The sequence below is a fragment of the Strix aluco genome, chromosome Z (assembly GCF_031877795.1).
Source record: "Strix aluco isolate bStrAlu1 chromosome Z, bStrAlu1.hap1, whole genome shotgun sequence".
In the NCBI taxonomy this organism is placed as follows: domain Eukaryota; kingdom Metazoa; phylum Chordata; class Aves; order Strigiformes; family Strigidae; genus Strix; species Strix aluco.
Window position 1 is genome coordinate 16,836,604 of NC_133971.1, and position 18,143 is coordinate 16,854,746.

At 43.3% G+C, this 18,143-nt stretch overlaps 1 protein-coding gene across 1 annotated transcript; it reads right to left on the bottom strand.

Moving 5' to 3' along the window:
• Positions 1-548: 548 nt before the first annotated feature.
• On the bottom strand, positions 549-15,589 carry LOC141918759 (RNA polymerase II elongation factor ELL2-like). The gene is made up of 10 exons (XM_074813625.1): positions 15,537-15,589; positions 15,190-15,353; positions 12,271-12,530; positions 9,443-9,567; positions 9,213-9,300; positions 7,636-8,194; positions 5,263-5,329; positions 1,752-1,923; positions 798-842; positions 549-659 (listed from the first exon to the last, which is right to left on the bottom strand). The coding sequence occupies exons 1-10, from the start codon at positions 15,587-15,589 to the stop codon at positions 549-551; spliced, it is 1,644 nt and encodes a 547-aa protein (XP_074669726.1).
• Positions 15,590-18,143: the final 2,554 nt, after the last annotated feature.

The window sequence follows — 18,143 nt, forward strand, 5'->3', positions numbered from 1 at the left end:
ACCAAACACCTTAAGGCAACCAGCCACTGCAACGGGGGGTTTAAATTGCAGGGGCGAGTTTCTTTTGTCACAAAATGCCCTGTATACTGCACATCTACGTGCCTCTTTAACCCTCCAAAACAATGTGGTTTTTTTGTTTTGTGCTAATTTCTAAACCTTCTGCCATTTAAGGCAAAGAGTTTGCATTAACAAGAAAGGTCAGAAAACAGCCTTACACCTATCCATCAGCGTTTCAGGTTGCTACAATGTTTTCCTAATATGCGCACAACTTCATAGTAAAGGTACTGGCTCCCCAGTCATCTACTGCTAAAACTAATTAAATGCACAAACAAAAATCTTGACGAAAAGAAGGGACCAGAAGAAGCAGCTTTAAATACACATGTAAGCAACATCAACAACAATAAAAGTAGTTAACTCTGCTAATACGGAAACTTCTGTAACAAAAAGGTTCAATGCTACCTTTTAGAATCTTAGGGAAACTAATCTTAAGTTTTAAATAAATAAGCTTCTGTCCATTCACGTGTCCTGGTCGAAGCAGGACACTAGTGCTATAACTCTTGTTGCTGCTCGTCAAATTCCCCTACTAGTTTCTTAATGTGAGACAGCTTGCTGTGGAGATACTGGCATCTACACTTCTTTTCAAAGTAGCTGGGGCTAGACTGTAAAGATAAGATAAAAAGAAAATCATGGCATGAAAACGTTTCTGCAGAGTTAAATATTTCATGTCCTTTGCTTAAAAATACCCTTGAGCCAGGCTCAGTGATTACTACCTCCCACAAATCTGGTGTTACACATACCTCTTTTAACTTTCGGTACTCTTCTAAGACTTCCTCACAAAGCATCTTCAAGGAAAAAACAAACAGACAAACAAACATGAAGACAACATGAAGAACATTTCACTACTACCAGAAAATGCAAAAATAACCTCCCATCCCCCCACATCACCCCAAATCTGCAATTAAACGTGTAAATAGGCAACAAAAGGGGCATGTGTTTGACGATTCCCTTTGACAAGTCGCTCACGCTGCTGTCTGTTTGCAGACAGCTCAGATAGGTGGAGTTTGAGGGCTGAACAACTTTTTGCAGGGTTTTTTCAAGCTTCAAAAATCCGGGCTAGCCCACACAGGGTCTGAGGATGTATGCCCATTCTAAAAGGTTTCCCTTTGTCTAGTTGAGCAGTACCGGGGATTTTAAAATACTCCTTCTGCTCACAAATACACTTGCAATCTGACCAAAAACTAAAAAAACGCCGGCCAAGAATCCTCAGCGTGCACACAGAATTAAAGAATTCTGGTACTGAACATGAGGAATTTGTATGTCCAAATCAGAGAAGTCTGAGTGGAAGGCCAGAGTATCAGTTTTTGAACACCCTTCTCTGCTAGAATCATAGCTAGCATCAGGAAGATGGGTAACCTGTGGCTGCAGGTTTAGTTAAGGGTATAAAACCATGGGAAACAGAGGGTCAGGAAAGCTTTGGGATTACAGCTGCTGGTTTCCACGCGCTTCCAATCTTCTCCCCGATCTGTGTAACAGCACCGCAGCACCCCCACGCCTCGACAGCGAAGCATGAGCCAGTCTGGCAATTCCAGCCCTGCGACCGGTTACTCAGTCTCAGGTGTTCGTTTTAAAACCACGTCAATATAATTTAACAGATATATATACTGAAAGGTCTGCCTGTGCTGAAAATGTGGGCTTTTGGAAGGGATAAGAGGGAGATGAAACACAATCCTCACAGTTTTATCCTTCTTTACCTTATATTCTTTGGACCCTGGAGAAAGCATGTGCCGTTGTGCATCAAGACTCATGAATTGCTGGCTGATCCTCTCCATCTGAGCATACAAGTTCCTGTATTCATCATACTCTGCACAGAAGTCATTCTTGTAACGCTGGCGTTGCTCGTATGAGACTATGGCTGTGTATTTTCTGGTGCAAAAATAAGCACACATGCAATTTCACACCAAGGACATAATGAATATCAAGCACAGACACCCAAGCTTTAAGTCAGTTAACTACATGACTGACTGCTTCTACAAGTAAGCACACGTGCTCCAAGGGAAAGTGTTTAGGTAATTACGGAAATCTACCATATTTCTGTGAGAGCTGTTTGCTAATATTTTACTTCTTAGAGTGTCATTCACAAGGTGCACAAGGAAGGCGTAGCATACTTAGAAAACATGAGCAATCATTCAAATATAGAAGGATCAATAAATGCATCAGCTTCAGAGAGAGAAGAGAAACTGCTAGATTATAATCTCTTTCTACGAAGGGAGAAGTTCATTAGATTATATTTACTTTTGAAAATTCATTTCCATTACATTTTTGGAAGGGACTACATTTACAGTGTTGGATGCAGTCAGATAGGCACAAATGTAGCCAAAAACCTAACAGCCAAGCATAGTTAATGATAACGTTTTATTATTTTAGGGAACACCAGTTCCACTGATGTCCATTCAACTAAGGCACTTGCAATACAGCAACAAAAACAAACTGCAGAGAGGTCTGAAACAAAAAAAAAACCACCATCACATCACCTCCTAAGGAGGGAAAAACCCTTAAATGCTTAAAGCCACTGAAGCGATTGAAACTTTCTTCATTCCCCTCTCCCTCAAATCACCAGGAGCAGATTTAACACTGTCACACCAGTGCTTCTGGTCCTCCTAGCCTAAAGACCCCGTTCTCTTTGGGTGACACAGGCACCTCCACACGGGGACAAATCCTTCAAACCACCTTTAGATTAATTTTAACGAGCAGTAAAACTTTAACAAGTTGAAAGTCTGCACCAATGCAGATGACAACTTTGCTCAGTGATGTATCCCAGGCCAGAGGCACCTGGTTAGAGTGCTGGACGGTTTTTAAAAGAAAACTACAGGTGCCCCCCAGCATTTTGGGAAGGACCTGTGAAGCTTGTGCACAGTTACATCCCACAGCAGGAGTTGAGCACAGGACTAGAGCCCAGCAGAGCACTCGCAATGTAGGCGTGTGCAGAGGGAAGAAATGAGGATAGAAGTGGGGAGAAAGGTGAATCTGTTTGGTTGGTCTAGCTCTTCCTTAAGCTTTGCCTAAAAAGCTTGAGTTCCTTTACTCTCATCATCTTTCTTTAGACTAAGATGGAAAGTATCTTTATGCTAAAGCTGTGATTATACTCATGAATTATAGAGCACTTAGACAGGAAGAGAAATTGAAATAAACTACCAAAGTCCTTTAAACTGGATCAAATTGTAGGTGCTCTCAGGTTTCAATCTTTCTGTAGTGATCAGTCTGAAACAGCACACCCTAATTTTTTTCCAGGACACTGTGGCCAGTAGATTATCTGTGAGATTGCTCCAGATGTTGCTCCTTTCACAGGGAAGTCTTCGTTAAGGTTTTTAATCCCAGTCAGAACTAAACCAACTTCATGAAACCTTGCATGAAGGTTTCTTTGGGGTTTTTGGGTTTTGGTTGGTTGGTTGGTTGTTCTTTTGTTGGTGGTCGTTTTGTGTTGGGGTTTTTTTTAAACTTTTAACAGTAGCTATTGGCATCCGGCTTTAATACTAGATTACATCAAATAACCTTCCTCCTCAGTATCCCTGCCCTCAGCTGACTGGGAACCAGACAGCGGGGAGCTGGATCGCTTCATTGGCACGCAGCAGAGGCCAAGAATTAAACATCGGTTTGAGTTCTCAGCCTAACACGTGAAGCACTAAACTGCTTCCCTGCAGGGCCAGACTTATTTCAGTCTTTCCGTGGAGCATCACTTAATAGAGTAAGTGAGACGCACAGCGCTGCCATGCCGTCTGCTTCAGCACAGGCAGAAGATGCTCCAAAGTTCAAGCGCTAGGCGGAGGCCTGACCTCCCTTGCTGATGTTACTCCTCTGACAGAAGCTGCTGAACTTGGCAATTCGCAGCGTTTTAACACACTTCTCCCTCCTCTCCTGCACCGCAGACACGACCATGGGCTCAGCGCCGCTGCTGCGGCTGACGCTGGGCAATTGCGCTGCTAGGAAGTGTCGGGCTCGTCCTGGCTTTACCTGTCGGGGTGCTCGTTCCAACTCTGAGCACCGAAGGCCCCTCAAAACCTTCTCAAACTCATCCTTCCAACCGAGGAAAGAGCTTTAGACTGCTCCCCACTGTGCCCATCCTCCCCCCAAAAAGCCCATTTTATTAGAAATTCAGGTGGCGCTGACCACGTTATTCCACAATTATTCCAGTGCGGCCTCCTTCAACTTTCACATTTTTTAAAAAAGGCCACCAGTAAAACAGTGGGGGAAAAGCCCAGACACTGGGCATTTGCAGAAGCTACTTCCCCGTTTTGCAACGGTAAAGACAAACCCTCCTCCTAGGAAAGTTTTGATACTGTCAAGAACTATTTAGGCAACCAAATGATTCTGGTATTAGAGGTATTTCATTTTGAAGCAAGTTCTTTAACACTTGTCACGGATGAAAAGCTTTTTTATAGAGCAGGTAAATCTCAGCTTTTTGGAAATGTCAATCTGATGTTTGACAACTTGTTCAGGAGCCAAAAGTAAACTCACCGGGAAGTCCTTCTGTAGTTTTACAGACTGCAACATGGCAGTCACTGTAGGTATGTTACCTTTCACATGCAAGTTTAATGTATTTTTATCTTGCTTTGTAGTCAAAATTAAGCAGGTAAAAGTTAAAATCTGAACTGAGGTTCTTCTGTTTTCTCTAGCTCTTTGGTCTGCAATTCTGCGGTGAAATTGGATATTTTGCTGCAGCTTCAAGTTAGCCAGTGACCATTTTACATCAAAGCTTTAGAAATAACTTTGACGGTTAACTCCCGTTAGCTCACATATAGGCTTTGTAACTCTGGACTTTAAAGTCTGCTACCTTCCCTCCCCACTTTCCACCTTAGAATGCACTAAGCAGTGAAAGTGCAGGAAAGGTGTTCGAATTTATGTATTCTAGCATTCAGCTTTCTTCCTGTTTTGCCTTGCCTCTAAAAAGAAAACAGCGCAGGTTCGTGTTCCTTTCTTATGGTGTTCTTGAAGAAGAATGAAATTAAATGTTTTACGTCTTCTTCTAAAGGGTATTAAAACTACTTTTTATGGCTTCTTTTCGCACCGCAATAATTAAGGGACACCCTCAGAGTTTAAAACTTGCAGGTAGTTGAATGAGGCAGCTGGGTGACTTGAAGGAACTTGTCATTATTCTAAAACTACATTTTGGTCAATTCTCAATTTTGTAGCTAAACGAGAGTTTTTATAGGTGATTTTTCATCTGCTTCAATGAGTGGCAAGAAAGTTAATTGTTATTTTACTCACGTGAAGTAGTCTGGTGGTTGGCTTGCTGAAGGAGAACCTGTGGAGGCAGTGCAAGTTTCTTCAACTCCTACAGAAAAGCAGAATTTTGACACTTGCGGTAAACAGATTTTTAATGTAGCCAAACAATACCAGCTTAATGGGCTTGAAGAAAGCCTTTAGAGTTTTATTCTCACAGTAAATTACTTGGAATAAGCTCTGTAAGTTAATAATAGGGCTCACATGACCTTCTCCATAGTAGGCAGTACCGGGCTTTAGAAAGAGGGCACGGCTACTTTATTCTACAGGTTCTGCGCTACCGCAGTATTAACCCAAGGTCAGCTTTTCTTATTTGAAGACACGATGTGGCGTCTGCACAGCCATTCAAATTATGCAGCAACAGATGTGGCTGCACAAAAGACAACAGCTTGAGATGTATCTGTATCTATGTAGATATAGATGTATCTCAACGTCCAGGTTCCAGCAAGAAATAGAGCAGAAAGCTGAAGTTCTTTTCGTGCCATGTTTTTATCCCTCCTTCCCTGCCAATTACAGGTATCCGAGGTCAGATTTAATTTCAGCACTCTAAGCAGGAAAGTCAGGAGCATTGTATATAGGTTCCTGGCATTCAGGCTTCAATGACCTGCAACAAAGACTTGCTCCTCATTAACGTGGCAAAACTGGGTTTGAAAGTTATTTGCACTTGTAAATTGCTCTTTTGCTCTTTTAAATGGCATTATGAGAGCACAGTACACTTAATCTCTAGTCCCTCTTTTTAAAGGAATATTTCAGGAGCCTCCTGACTTTTTGGTAAATAAGAAAAATAGCGGCCATAAGGAAAAGTTAGCTGGAACACGGAGGAACACTCAAGATCTTGGTAATCTCTCTCTGCTTTTCATCTGGGGTCTTGCAGTTAAAAAACACACAGCCCTATATATTCTTTGTTTTCTTCCACTGCCACTGCTTAAACACAGTATTTCTGCTAAAGCTCAACTGTTCTTGCAATCTCTAAGCTCTCCGAGCTTTAGGTCATGGGGGAAAAAGAACTATCATGTGATGTTCTACTCTATTCTTTTACTTTTAGTATTAAAATTATTACGCAGTACAGCAGGAGTAGAAAAAGTGGTGTAGAAATGGGAACAACATTTGAGAGAAATGCAAACAGTAATATTAACGGTCGCGGTATGTACAATACAACTTAGGTGAACAGTTTCACTGCGAGCGCTTCATTTCCAAAAATTCAGGTGTGTTTGTTGACATGGCTCAGTGTAAGCACCAACTTGAAATGCAGTGCAGATTTTTCCTTCCCTAGCTGTTCAGAATTTCGTTACTGGCATCTGCAGAAAGACCCTCACCTGTATATAAATTCATAAATATCTGAAAGCACAAATATTTGCAAAGAAATCCCAAGCCACGTGGGCACTGTGTAGTATGTCCAGGGTAAAAGTGAAAAGAGCATCTCAAAGCACCCTTGTCTACAAGCACAACAGCACTTCAGAGAGGCACCCTGCCTAGTCCAAACACGCCTCTGGGCTGTGATAGGAAAGGGCTAAACCTGACTTCTCATTTGCACGTCAAACCTCTGAAATTAGACAACACACAGACTTAACAAAGGAACTGAACTCTGCCCTACTCTCTGTGTGTGTGTGTCAAGAAGTCAAGTATTCTCCGAGGGTTGCTGTTTATCTTTTCACTACCATTTTCAGTGCACACCGTTTCTACATCTTTGGAAGTAATAAATTCTGCAGATAGAGAGGAGCTCACAGCACAGTTCAAACCAAAACTCCAGCAAACCTCATGCCAGTTTATGCAGGTTTTAGGCTCTCCATGAAAAGGCAGAGGCTGATGAACCTTGCATTGTGATACGCCATGAAATACATTTAAGTCTGATCTATGTGTTTCAGTAAGCTAGCATGCCATAAACCTGTGACAGGTTTTATCTGCAGCTCGCAGACCTTAAAACTGGCTCATGGAAGAAGCAGAGTAAGTTCAGTGAACTGTCAGTTTACTGGAAATTAAGGAAAAAAAACTCCATTCCTTGTGTTTTTCTAGTTCCTAGCTCTTCCTTTTAACCAGTTTCTGCCCTACAGCAATCCATTTCAGGTTTCTTTCTAACGATTTTTGTACTACAGAGGGAGAATTCTTAAAAATGAACCAAATTCTAGATAAGCTTCCAGCAGAACAGCTTCTGCTTTTTGTTGTTGTTCTCTTTAAACTAACATTTACAAGGTAATACAACAGCGGAAAAACAATATGGATTCTTCATGACCATAAAGTAGGGATAATGGCAAAGCCAAGTGAAAAAATAGACCATTTGGGTTTCCAGTCCCTCGTTTTACAGGTCTCTTTGCACCACGGTTACCCATACAGGAGTTAGGAAAAGCAGCGTATTAATACCTTCACCCGAATCCAAACAGGAGGATGTACTCAGCTTGGCAGTTTCTTCTCTTCTGAGGTTTTTCTCCTCCATGCTCACACTCACAGTGTGCTGCATTTTGCCTTCATCCTTCTCCTTACGCTCTTTTAGCTTCCCGGGCAGTTGGTGCAGCTTCTTGCCTGTGGACTTAGGAGGCTTCACCTGCACCCCGGCAGGCTCTGGGATCCCCAAAGAACTCCAAGAGGTATATTTTTGTTGCTGGTCCTCACAGGCCTTAGTGCTATTAGGACTGAAGCTGTCCATGGGCAGGTTTTGTGTCCCCTGCCCCTCAGGGGTGCTGGGGGAGGTGGAGCTGGCAGTTTTTGGCAGGTTGGAAGCGTGAAGGCGCGTCCCAGGCAGCGGGTGAGGAGCGGGAATGGAGGTGGTCGTGGGGCGAGGAGACGGCGGAGGGGCGGCAGCGGCTTTCTCCCTGAAGGCAGACAAGCGGTCTCTGAGCGGGGACGGGATTCCACTGCCCAGGCGAGAGATCCTCTTCTTTTTGTTCAGAGGACCGACGGAAGAGGAATTCAAGACCCTTTTCTGTGATAATAAAGAAAAAAACCCGTAAAAACCAGCAGAACTAAGTTTTGCTCCCGTTCTGGAAAAGGAACGGTTCTGAACTGGCAATTGTTGAAAACACATCTTTCTTCTCCAAAACTAGCTGTCAAACGAGGAAGTACTGCAGCTAAATACATGGTTTCTTTCATCCTTGGTTTCTAATTTTATGATTAACAAGTCGTTCTTCAAACCTACAGCTAAAAGGCTTTGGGAGAAAGACACTCTCTTCAGCAGCTCTAGCAAAGGCTTCCCCAAAACGAGGAGGTCAGGTTGGTACCGTTTAGGCACCGATTTCCGTTCGGACACACCAGGTGAAGAGTCAGCTTTTGCTGGCACACAGCCACGCGATTTACTAAAGCGGCCCCGAGAAGCACGCAGCGGCATGCTTCTCAGAGCGTGTGATGTGCAAAGCCGATAAGAACGGGTAAACCCCCCAGTTTTGCTGCAGCTGTTGTCCCAGCTGCTCTCCAGCTGGTTCACATCCTCTCCTCTAGCAAGCGCACGCTGCTCACGTCGATGTACAAGCGGCAGCTTGGGCCGGGAGTCCCAGGCACGGCTCTGTGCCACCCTGTTGGAATAAATCTGCGTTCTGTGGGTAGGGAGGCAGGTGGGAAGAGGTCCCTGGGACCTGCACCATTTCATGCTCTGAAAGAAAGTTAGGGAAACACAGAGGTGTGCCCTCCCTCCTCTGTGTAAATGTAAATATCTCAGTGGTGAAAGGCTTTCTGTGCTTCCCATCTTGTCTTAAGTATTTTAATAAACATTCTGAAATACAGAACACTAAATATAGCAGCCCTTAAAGCTACGTGACTAAGTTTTTTTGCAGTCCTTGACAGTGCAACCACCTTTCAAAAGAAGAAACGTCCAATTAAAGATAAATGCTTCCGTTTTTCATGTGTTTAAGACAATATTAGTGCTTCACATCACAACTTTTACATCGGTGTAAAGTGTGACAAATCTTAATACACTGTAAATAATGATAAAAAAAAGTACAAAATACCTGAGCATTTGATGGGCCATCTTTACTGGGAGTTACAGGAGATCCCGAATGACTGGTGCTGGGGGCATCCTCAGATGAATTTAATTTTCTGTAAGCATGACCCAACATTTCAGGTTACAAGGCAAAAAATGTCTATGTCATAGCTCTTTCATTATAGGGAAGACAGACATTCATTTCCCAGAACAAGGTTTTTAAATGGCAATTTTCCTTCCCCTAGAGACTGAACTTACCTAGAAAGTATTAACTCCAATGACTGTTTATCGATTTCATTGTATCCAGGCCAATCTTTTTGAATGTCTTTAAACAGATGATCCTTCAGACTGTAAGAATTATCCTTTGTATTCAGGCTGGCTACCTATAGGCAGACATTTAAGAAAATAAATGTTCGTGATACCTCAATGCACACTACTGCAAAGTAAAATTAAAGTTGAAAACAGAATCACACACCAGTTTTCCAGGTTTTTTAGATGTGAAGATCCGAGTAGCTCTCATGCAACGAGCACCAATTTTTAAAAATGTGGTCAATTTGGGATGTAGAAATTTGAAGGTAAGAAAATCCCAAACTGCTGCAAACCTCTCTCTGCACCAGGGGTCTGTAATACAGCATTGGGAATCAAGGCAAACTATGCCAAAACTTTAAATATTCACTGCATGAAATATGCCGAGAGGCCTGTTTTGTGGGGGGGTTTGTTTGCCTTCTTTTGTTTTGGGCTTTTTGTTGTTTTGGTTTGTTTTAAGAACTGAAGAACACTATCTCCACATACAAATTCAGATTTGTTCAACTTCAGGAGGACACCTGCTGTTCTTTGGTTGTACACAGCTCTACGGCAACGGCAGAGCACAGACTGTGCTTGGAACAACGCCTGTTTTCCATCATCACATTAATGAACGCACTATGTCATCATTTGTCTTGAGAAACACAACTGCTTTTCTTTCTCAAGTGCCTGAGCCACAAGAAACTGTATCTCTCTGCTGAACGGTTGTACCTGATAACCTAACTGGCGCTGGACAAGTACTTCTGGTACAAAGATGAATTCTTCATCTATCCCATTAGTTTTAAGCCATATCAAAGTTTTACCAATTGGGAAAAAAGTAACTGTACTCATGTCTAACAATGTTTTAGTGCTGAAATGTTTAAGGGGAGGTGTGCAGGCCAGACGTGCTCTTCATTCTGCAGACGCAGGGTTCAGTATTGTCACGAGAGGCTTGTGTGCATGCCTCGCTCTATACTTTTGAAAATAAAATGGGCTTATAGCTTCCTTAAGAAAAATGCAAAGTGTACTCAAAAGGTTAAAATGAGCTAAAAAGCCCTTGAGATCATTGACACCTAAAGTGCTGGTTTAGACTTCATCACCTGACACCTGTTCAGAGTTTCAGGGAAAACCCCCAAAACTATCTCTCTTTGCCTGATACAAAATGTGGAGTAACTACTCATCAACACACCACCACCACTTTTCAGCTCAGCCTATTTTTTTTTCCTCTAAAACATGGTAAATACTGCAAATTCATGCCTGTGTCCATGTCTGTCTGTCCCCATCTAAAAAAACAATTAAAAGTAACAAAGATACCCTTAAACAGTAATTCACTTGTTAAAAACAACTAAAGCTGTATTCTAAGAGAAGCAAATCTGTGCGTATTAGATCTTAGCAAGTTCAGGCTGCTGATTTTAGATTTGTACAAAAAAAAAAAACTCATTACAGAGCTAAGAAAAACATGAGCAAGGCTTTTCAGGGTGTAGCGTTGCTAACACGACCATTTCTGATGCAAACCAGTACCTTGAGGTACTGGTGCCTTGAGGTTCACACCACATACAGGAAACAGACTCCAGGAAAGTCTCCTTAAACATTGCCAAGCATAATGGGACAAGAGGAAGTTTTTGCACCTTTCACGCTCTAGGGAGCTGAGCTTTTAGAATTTTATAACCAACTTAAAATATAGATTGACTCCTTCAATTTGTAGGTAAGAACATGGCTGTCATTAAATTGTGTCTGTCTTCGGGGTGGAAAAAAACCAACTACCATCGCACTGGGGAAACAAAACAATAACACTTAACATATTCAAGGAATGAGGTTTTAGAATTCAGTGTAGGATGAACCAAAGCTGTATAAATGTTGAATTTTGCTCACTTTAAGAGGTTCCCAAACACTTTTTTCCTAGACAAGTAGGAAATATTCCTACTTCACACATTAATACGTGCCTAATTCAGCCACAGTCTATGGGTACGGGGAGTATTTGAAAAGTAAGGGAGGAGCCACTGCATCTTACGGTACTTTAAGAAGCCTTTTCTGAACTGCTTTTGTAGCAAATTAATAAGTGACGCTCTTGAACACGCAGCTTAAAAGTTTCACCTATACAACATTATAGACTTACCAGTAATTTTGAGGGATGTGATAAAGAAATACAGGTGGAACTTAAAGGAGCACTGGAAAAGCTACTGAATAAAAAAAAGTTTCAAGGAAGGTAAAGACACAGTCCACATGATAGCAAAGAAATAATATGCTCAAAATCGGACCACCACCTTTAGCATTTACGATTTCGCTGGAACACCCTTCCCTTGGTTGCAATTCCGGCAGATCCCAAGGGAAGTCAAGTGCCACTTACAGGCCACCAGCCACGTTCAAACGAAGTACTAACCTATGCGATTGCAGTTACCAAATTTCTCTTCACATAAACTCGTCACAAAAAAACATGAAGTACTATGACAAACTATTTCACACAATTGAGAGAACGCACAGTCAACTTCTCTCAACTGAGCAGTCCAAGTAAAAGAGAGAGGGAAAAAATAAGACATTAGGAGAAACAAAGCTAGAAATAGTTAATATTGCCTGGCATTCTAGCAAAACAAAACCACTCGCCAAGAATTTTTTCATCTGTCTTTCCTTTCCTCACACTGACTTGCAGTTTGGGGCATCTGCATGAAGTTTATTGAAAAACTTAAACAAGAAGCATTAAGTTGTTCACTATTTTCTGATTTAAACACTGAAGTGACACAGCTCAAAATTATTTTGAAAAGAATAGCAGGAAGGAAAACTTTCTGGCACAAACTCTATGATCTCACCTGATGAAGGATCATTCCGAGGCAATTCTTGTCCTTTTGGTGGACACCATCTTTCCGCAAGCGAGTGAGTAACTCTGGTTTCTTGTAATTCTTCAGTGCCAACAAATGAATCACCCTATCCCTGTACGGCCGCCGACAAACCACATTCTGTGTGCAAGTCCTCCCTATTATGTTTGCAGGGTTCATGGGCGTTGATCTCTTCCTCACAGGCACAGGATCTGGAATTTTTTGTGGTGCTTTTCTGACCTGTGCTTTTCTTCCTGAAATAAGGGTAAAAAGAAAAAAAAAAAAAGAGAATGATGTGGGAGATTGGCAGAAGACAAGAAAGTTGTTTTAAAGACTTTACCAAGCCAGATAAACTCTAAAAATGACTTAAGTTAGCATTTCAAGATCTATAAGAATACAGGTAGCAAAGCTGCATCGAGCTAGGCATTAACAAAGAAATATTCAGTATTAAAACAACTGGGGAGTGATACCGGTAGGAAGGCTTTACTGGTTATTTATATACATGGTGCTTTTATTATTTTTCCAGTTTATAAGCTCAAGCACTGAATACTCAAAATCGGGCATTTTTTTCAGGAGAGTGCTCCCAAGTGTGATGCAAAGGTCTTCCATATAACTAAAGGATCCCCCGTTAATGCCTAGGGAGAACAAGTCTACACAATTAATCACATCACTGCTTAAAGAAACTACCAACACTTGGTGTTGATCACTTTTGAGCTACCATAACTTACACCACATTTTAAGCTGAAATGTTCCCCTCTTGTTAAATAACCCCCGGTTTGTCAGCAACAGTACACCCAAAATTTAACAGTTCTTGGGATCAAGGCCGGAGAAGTTTTAAAACATGGCCTGCACAGCATTTTGGATCAAACTCTATAAAAAGATGCGTTTCTCAACTGGAGGAACAATGCAAGTGTGCGCAAGCAACGCATCCAGAATTTAAAAACAACACTACCCGAGCTGAATCTCAGTTTTCCAGAAAAAGACCTGAGCTCCTTGCTCTGCTATCAGGCAGGGAAAAAGAAAAAGAAAAAAAAAAAAAAAAAAAAAAAGAAAATTATCAGAATGTTACAGAAAATCATTGTAGTAAAACCTGTTTGCAATCCAACAGAGGATGTGACACAAACCAGCTATTTTTTTGAAACCAGCAGCTCACGTTTGGTACATGAGGGAGACTTAATGAGTATTGGTGAGAAAATCTGGAGCTTGCTCTCTCCATCAGACACACAGAGACTGAGCTGTGCTTAGGTACTGCTTGTCCTCAGGAGTAGCAGGAATTTGTTTCCGTTTTGCAGTGGAGGCCAAACCTTTATAACCTTGGCACCCTGCATGTTCCCTGGACTTTGCCCTTCTGGTTTTCAAGAAGAAACCTAATCATGCAAATGCACACAGTTCCATTTTTTGAACAGTGTGAATTTAGCAGTTTTAAATTGAATGCATTACAATCATCGGGACAAGTTAATTTCTGTGTAGATACACACACACACACACACACACACACCCCCCCGGCACAGCTGATGGTGTAACCAGCATTCAAACAAAACACCTCCTAAAGTCATGTCTCTGAATCCCTTAAAAAGAATAACGGAGAACATAACCAAGCCTTAACATGATTAACAACCGCAGTTCCTGATTTGTACTGCACGAAGCACGCTGCAGAGTCACCCCCGTGACCTACCAGCAACAAGACCTGTCCTACCTGAGCCTCCTCAATGCCAGTCTGAAACAAAAGTGCCCCCAAATATCCTAACTGTCCTACTGTCAATCTTCAGACCCCATTTATTTAATGTTAAATATTTGCTTAAGATCTATTTAAACCACCAACAGGAACCACGCAGATCATTCACATGTAAAATAGAACTTCCCCAAGGAGAAGTTTTGAAATCCATGAAAGTGGCTCCTCTCACGCTGCCGTTAAAGAGCAGTTTAGACAATACAGGGGAAGCAGTCCCCACTCCATGTCCCTGTATCAACCCGTGCTGAGCTGCCTTAGTGTCAAGACCACACACACTTAGTGTTGTATCTCCAAAAAGCTGTGACAAAGCTGGCTTCAAATGCCCTGCTGAGGCAGAGCAAGCGTTGTACCATCGCTGTCAGGGATGTCCGTGCTGGCGGACGACTGCGGCCGCAGCCAAGTGAGAGCCTGTTTTACGTAATGAAGATGGATGTACCTGGTTCAGCTCGCTGCTGCGGGCAGGACCGCCGCTGCCCGTACCACTGAGTGCCTAGAAAGGGGATGCTCACCTTGCACCTCTCTGCAGCCAGCTCCAGGCTCCTCAGGAAAACGGTACTCAGAACAGTTTAATAACAAACAATACCACCTAAATGCTTTCTGTTTTGTGGAAAATGATGAAATCCACGTTCCCATGCCAGCATTGCCTTACTTTAAGCTTTTTTTTTTTTTTGAAAACCAACCATGGTCTTGTGGTAGCAGTTGCTTACTGATGGCCAAGACATAAATAAAATTTAATCAGCATTAGCAAGTGTGGAAAGCAAAGTTTTTCCTATAAAGCCTATGAATTTGTATATGAGACTTCCTCAATGTGAATTTTTTTAGATTACAAATTCAGGCTAATGACTTAGCACAGTATTTAGGTCCTCAAAAGTGCTGTCACAAAAACAAAACGTTAGGTACTGAACCAGAGAATGTCAGGGCATGGGGTGGTAAAATCCCTCACCTCAGTGGTCAAAATTTCAACCAGTCAAGCAATATGGGAACGAGGAACGACTGGCAGGCTTTCTCGGGGGAAAAAAAGGGCTAATGTCTGAATGCAGCACGAGCAGACTGTAACATGAGGGCAAGCTACCTACATCAGAGATCTCTGAACACACCGACTTTCCCAAGAATCCTGAAAAAATGAATTACTGAGTTTAAAAACATACAGGCATCTAGTAAAAAATGAAACACCGCCATACCTAAAAATGGTCCATCAGGTTTAATAACCTTTGCACTTCCATTGCGCAACTCCTCTTCTGGCTGGGTCATGCACGCTTTGGTCGTCGGATAGGAATCACTTGTGGCACGTACCGTAATTTTGTTCTGTATGAGTCCCAGGCAACTGAGTTGAGAGGCTCCAGAACTATAAAAACATTGGAAAAGGTTGAGCCCAAGCGCTAGTTCACGTTTAGAAGCATGGTTGTATCAGGAACTTTTAAACCTGTCTTAACAGGTGAAGAAAAATCTTTTTTCCAGTCCTGACAGCTAGCTAGGGCGTAAATCTATTCCAAATTGTCTCTGCATGTCCAAATGGTATCAGTTTTACCTGTCGGTGTACTGTGCTTGAGAGGCAGGCTGCCCGCAGCGTTGGTGGCTCATTGTTGCAATGACTGTTGCCAGGACAACTCGGGCAGTTACGGCGGCCCTGTGACGTCACGTAGGCCCCGCCCCAGAGGCCTTCCACCAGCCGCCCGGCTCTCAGATGGGCACATCTCTCCTCCCCTCCACCTGAGGTGGCCAGTGGTGGCCCTGGGCACTGCGAGGCCCGGGGAGGCCAAGCCAGCCTCCCCTCGAGACCCGCGCGCGGCCCGCGCCCTGGTCTCCCCTCATCTTGCTTCCAAAGATGTCCACCCGCGTCGTCACCTGCTCTGTGCCTCTGGCTGCGCTGAGGAGTGCGTGGGGTCCACCCGCCCGCTTCTGTGAGGATTCGTGTTGGAGAAGAGGCACTCAGAGCAAACGCTGAGTGAGGGGAAGGACGGTGACCTCTCCCCGATAACGTCAGGGTGGGCGTGGGGCTTCAGGCAGCCATTCCGGAGGAGCCCAGCCCTCCATGCTCAGCCCACACGCGCACCCGCAGTGCGCTGCGTCCGGCCAGGAGGGCACCTCGACTGACTAACAGCGGCTTTGTTTAAACTGGCCTAACTGTCACTGCTCTTAACGAGTACACTGTGTGGCACCCGCCATTGCAATGGCTCTGAACAGAGAGAGGATACTGGCTTTAGCTCACCCGAAAACACTTTAGCCACCCTCAAACTCCCCATCAAGCCTCCAAGAAGGGTCAAGAATCTCATGTCTCAATTTACCACGTCATTTCTGAAAGTCAAAGCTGGACCAAGGCCCTGACCAACATTTCAAGATGATCCAGCTACAGTTTTGTCCATAGCCTAGGGCTAGGTATTGATCCCTTGTTCCAAAATCCCTGCATTTGCAACAGAAATAAAGGTCCTTCTTGCCATCTAAAGCACAGCTTTTATCCGTTGCCTGTTTCCTTTCACCACAGGAACAGTCGAGCACTGACTGAGATGATGTGTAATCCCTCTCCTCAGGCTGGGCATTTTCAAAATCCAAGACAGTCTTGAAGCCAGACCTGACTGGAGCACAAAATTAGACTAGACACCCTGCAGAGGTCCTTTCTGGTTTTATTTTCTTTTAAATGACTCTGTGTGTAACACCACACAAGTTTTGCATTAACTTTGCAGGCACTTTGCACAAACTGAGAGCTGGCTACAAAGGACCTCACGAAAGCTAGTCTGAATTAGATTTTGAAGAAGATTAGTAAAACCACATTAAAACTACCTAGACTGCTATCTGGAATTATTCAGAGCTAAAGCAGCTTAAATTTATTCTTACTTAAAAAACACAGTTTAATTTAACTGAAGGTGCTCCTTCCTAAAGGAGAGAGTGTCATCAGAGATGCTGGGGAGGGGCAAGCCACGAGCGGAGGCAGGACCTCTCAGCCCTGGCATGCACTCCTGCCGCTTGCTTTCTGCCAGCTGTGGCAGCTGTCTGGCCCCTTTCAGATACAGTTTAACAAAAAAAAAAAAAAAAAAAAAAAACAACACGAAAAACCAAAAGCCCACACTGCCCCAGGCTTGCCCAGGTCTGCCACTAAACCATCCGGCTTTTTGCCAATCCCATCAGTTAAATGAGTTCACTGAAAGGTTGTATTGTAGTAGAAGAGACCTAGCGCAAGGGGACAAAGAGGAGGATGGGGATGGTGAGAGATCTCCTGTTAGGCAAAGAGCTATTAAATCAGCTCATTCGCTTATTGCTCCCAAAACCCACTATCTAGAGAAATCTCTGTTCTGAAATTGAGGGCACAAGCTCGCCTGTGACTGAGAACCTGAACAGCGTCCACGTGCCTGTTTGCTATCAGCTTCCCAGATCAGTGCATAAACTCTGCCTGTGATAGCCCAGTTAATCAAATGGGACAAATAGTTATTCAACACCACTGGACAACATTGATACGACGCTGAACGTAATCTTCTAGAAGCTGAAGCAAACTAATGCAAAAGCAGGGCATTTTCTTGCCTTTTCGGGAGATGTTAACACTGTTCACTTTGACTCAGAGAACCAGGACAAGGTGCTGCTGTATTACATTTGGCTTCTGAAACACCATGGTCACGCAGTTATGGATAAGGTCACCGATTTATGTTCTCTTCTAATATCTTGGCAGTGTTATTTCTAGCTGTTCTCTACTTGCCTTACCTGAGCCCATCAGCTAAAGGACTCTGCTATTCCGCCATGTGGGAGTGGGGTACAGCCTTCAGCGTCTAGGAACTAGTGAGGTGATAGCAGAGGGTGTTGAGGCCTTTGTTGCTTTCCCACTGTGTAAGCACTATGCTGCGTATTTGTTGCAACCATGTCCAAATCACCACTGGCCTTTCCTCTTCACTTGTTTTTGCCCATATCACGATCTTCTCTGACCTTAGAAGAGGAGCCTCCTTTGATTCCACCAGCAGCCGTCAGACACAGCGACAGTATCTTGGGGACGTTCACTGCTCTGGAAGTGCAGACAGGACCTTAGATGCTTGATAGCTGAGCGCAAGCAAAGGGTCTGCGTAGCAAGGTCTGTGTGTGCTGGCGTTTGGAGAAGCAGCTGGCGTATGGATCGCAGGTTTCCTCAATTTCTTGGGGTTTCACTCGAAGGGGA

Excerpts from the sequence above, each read along its gene's own strand:
- LOC141918759 (XM_074813625.1), bottom strand. The coding sequence starts at position 15,589 with ATGAGCCACCAACGCTGCGGGCAGCCTGCCTCTCAAGCACAGTACACC. Across the intron at positions 12,531-15,189 it reads ACCTGATGGACCATTTTTAG|GAAGAAAAGCACAGGTCAGA; the intron begins GTATGGCGGTGT and ends CCCTTATTTCAG. Across the intron at positions 1,924-5,262 it reads CAACCACCAGACTACTTCAC|AAAATACACAGCCATAGTCT; the intron begins GTGAGTAAAATA and ends TTTTTGCACCAG.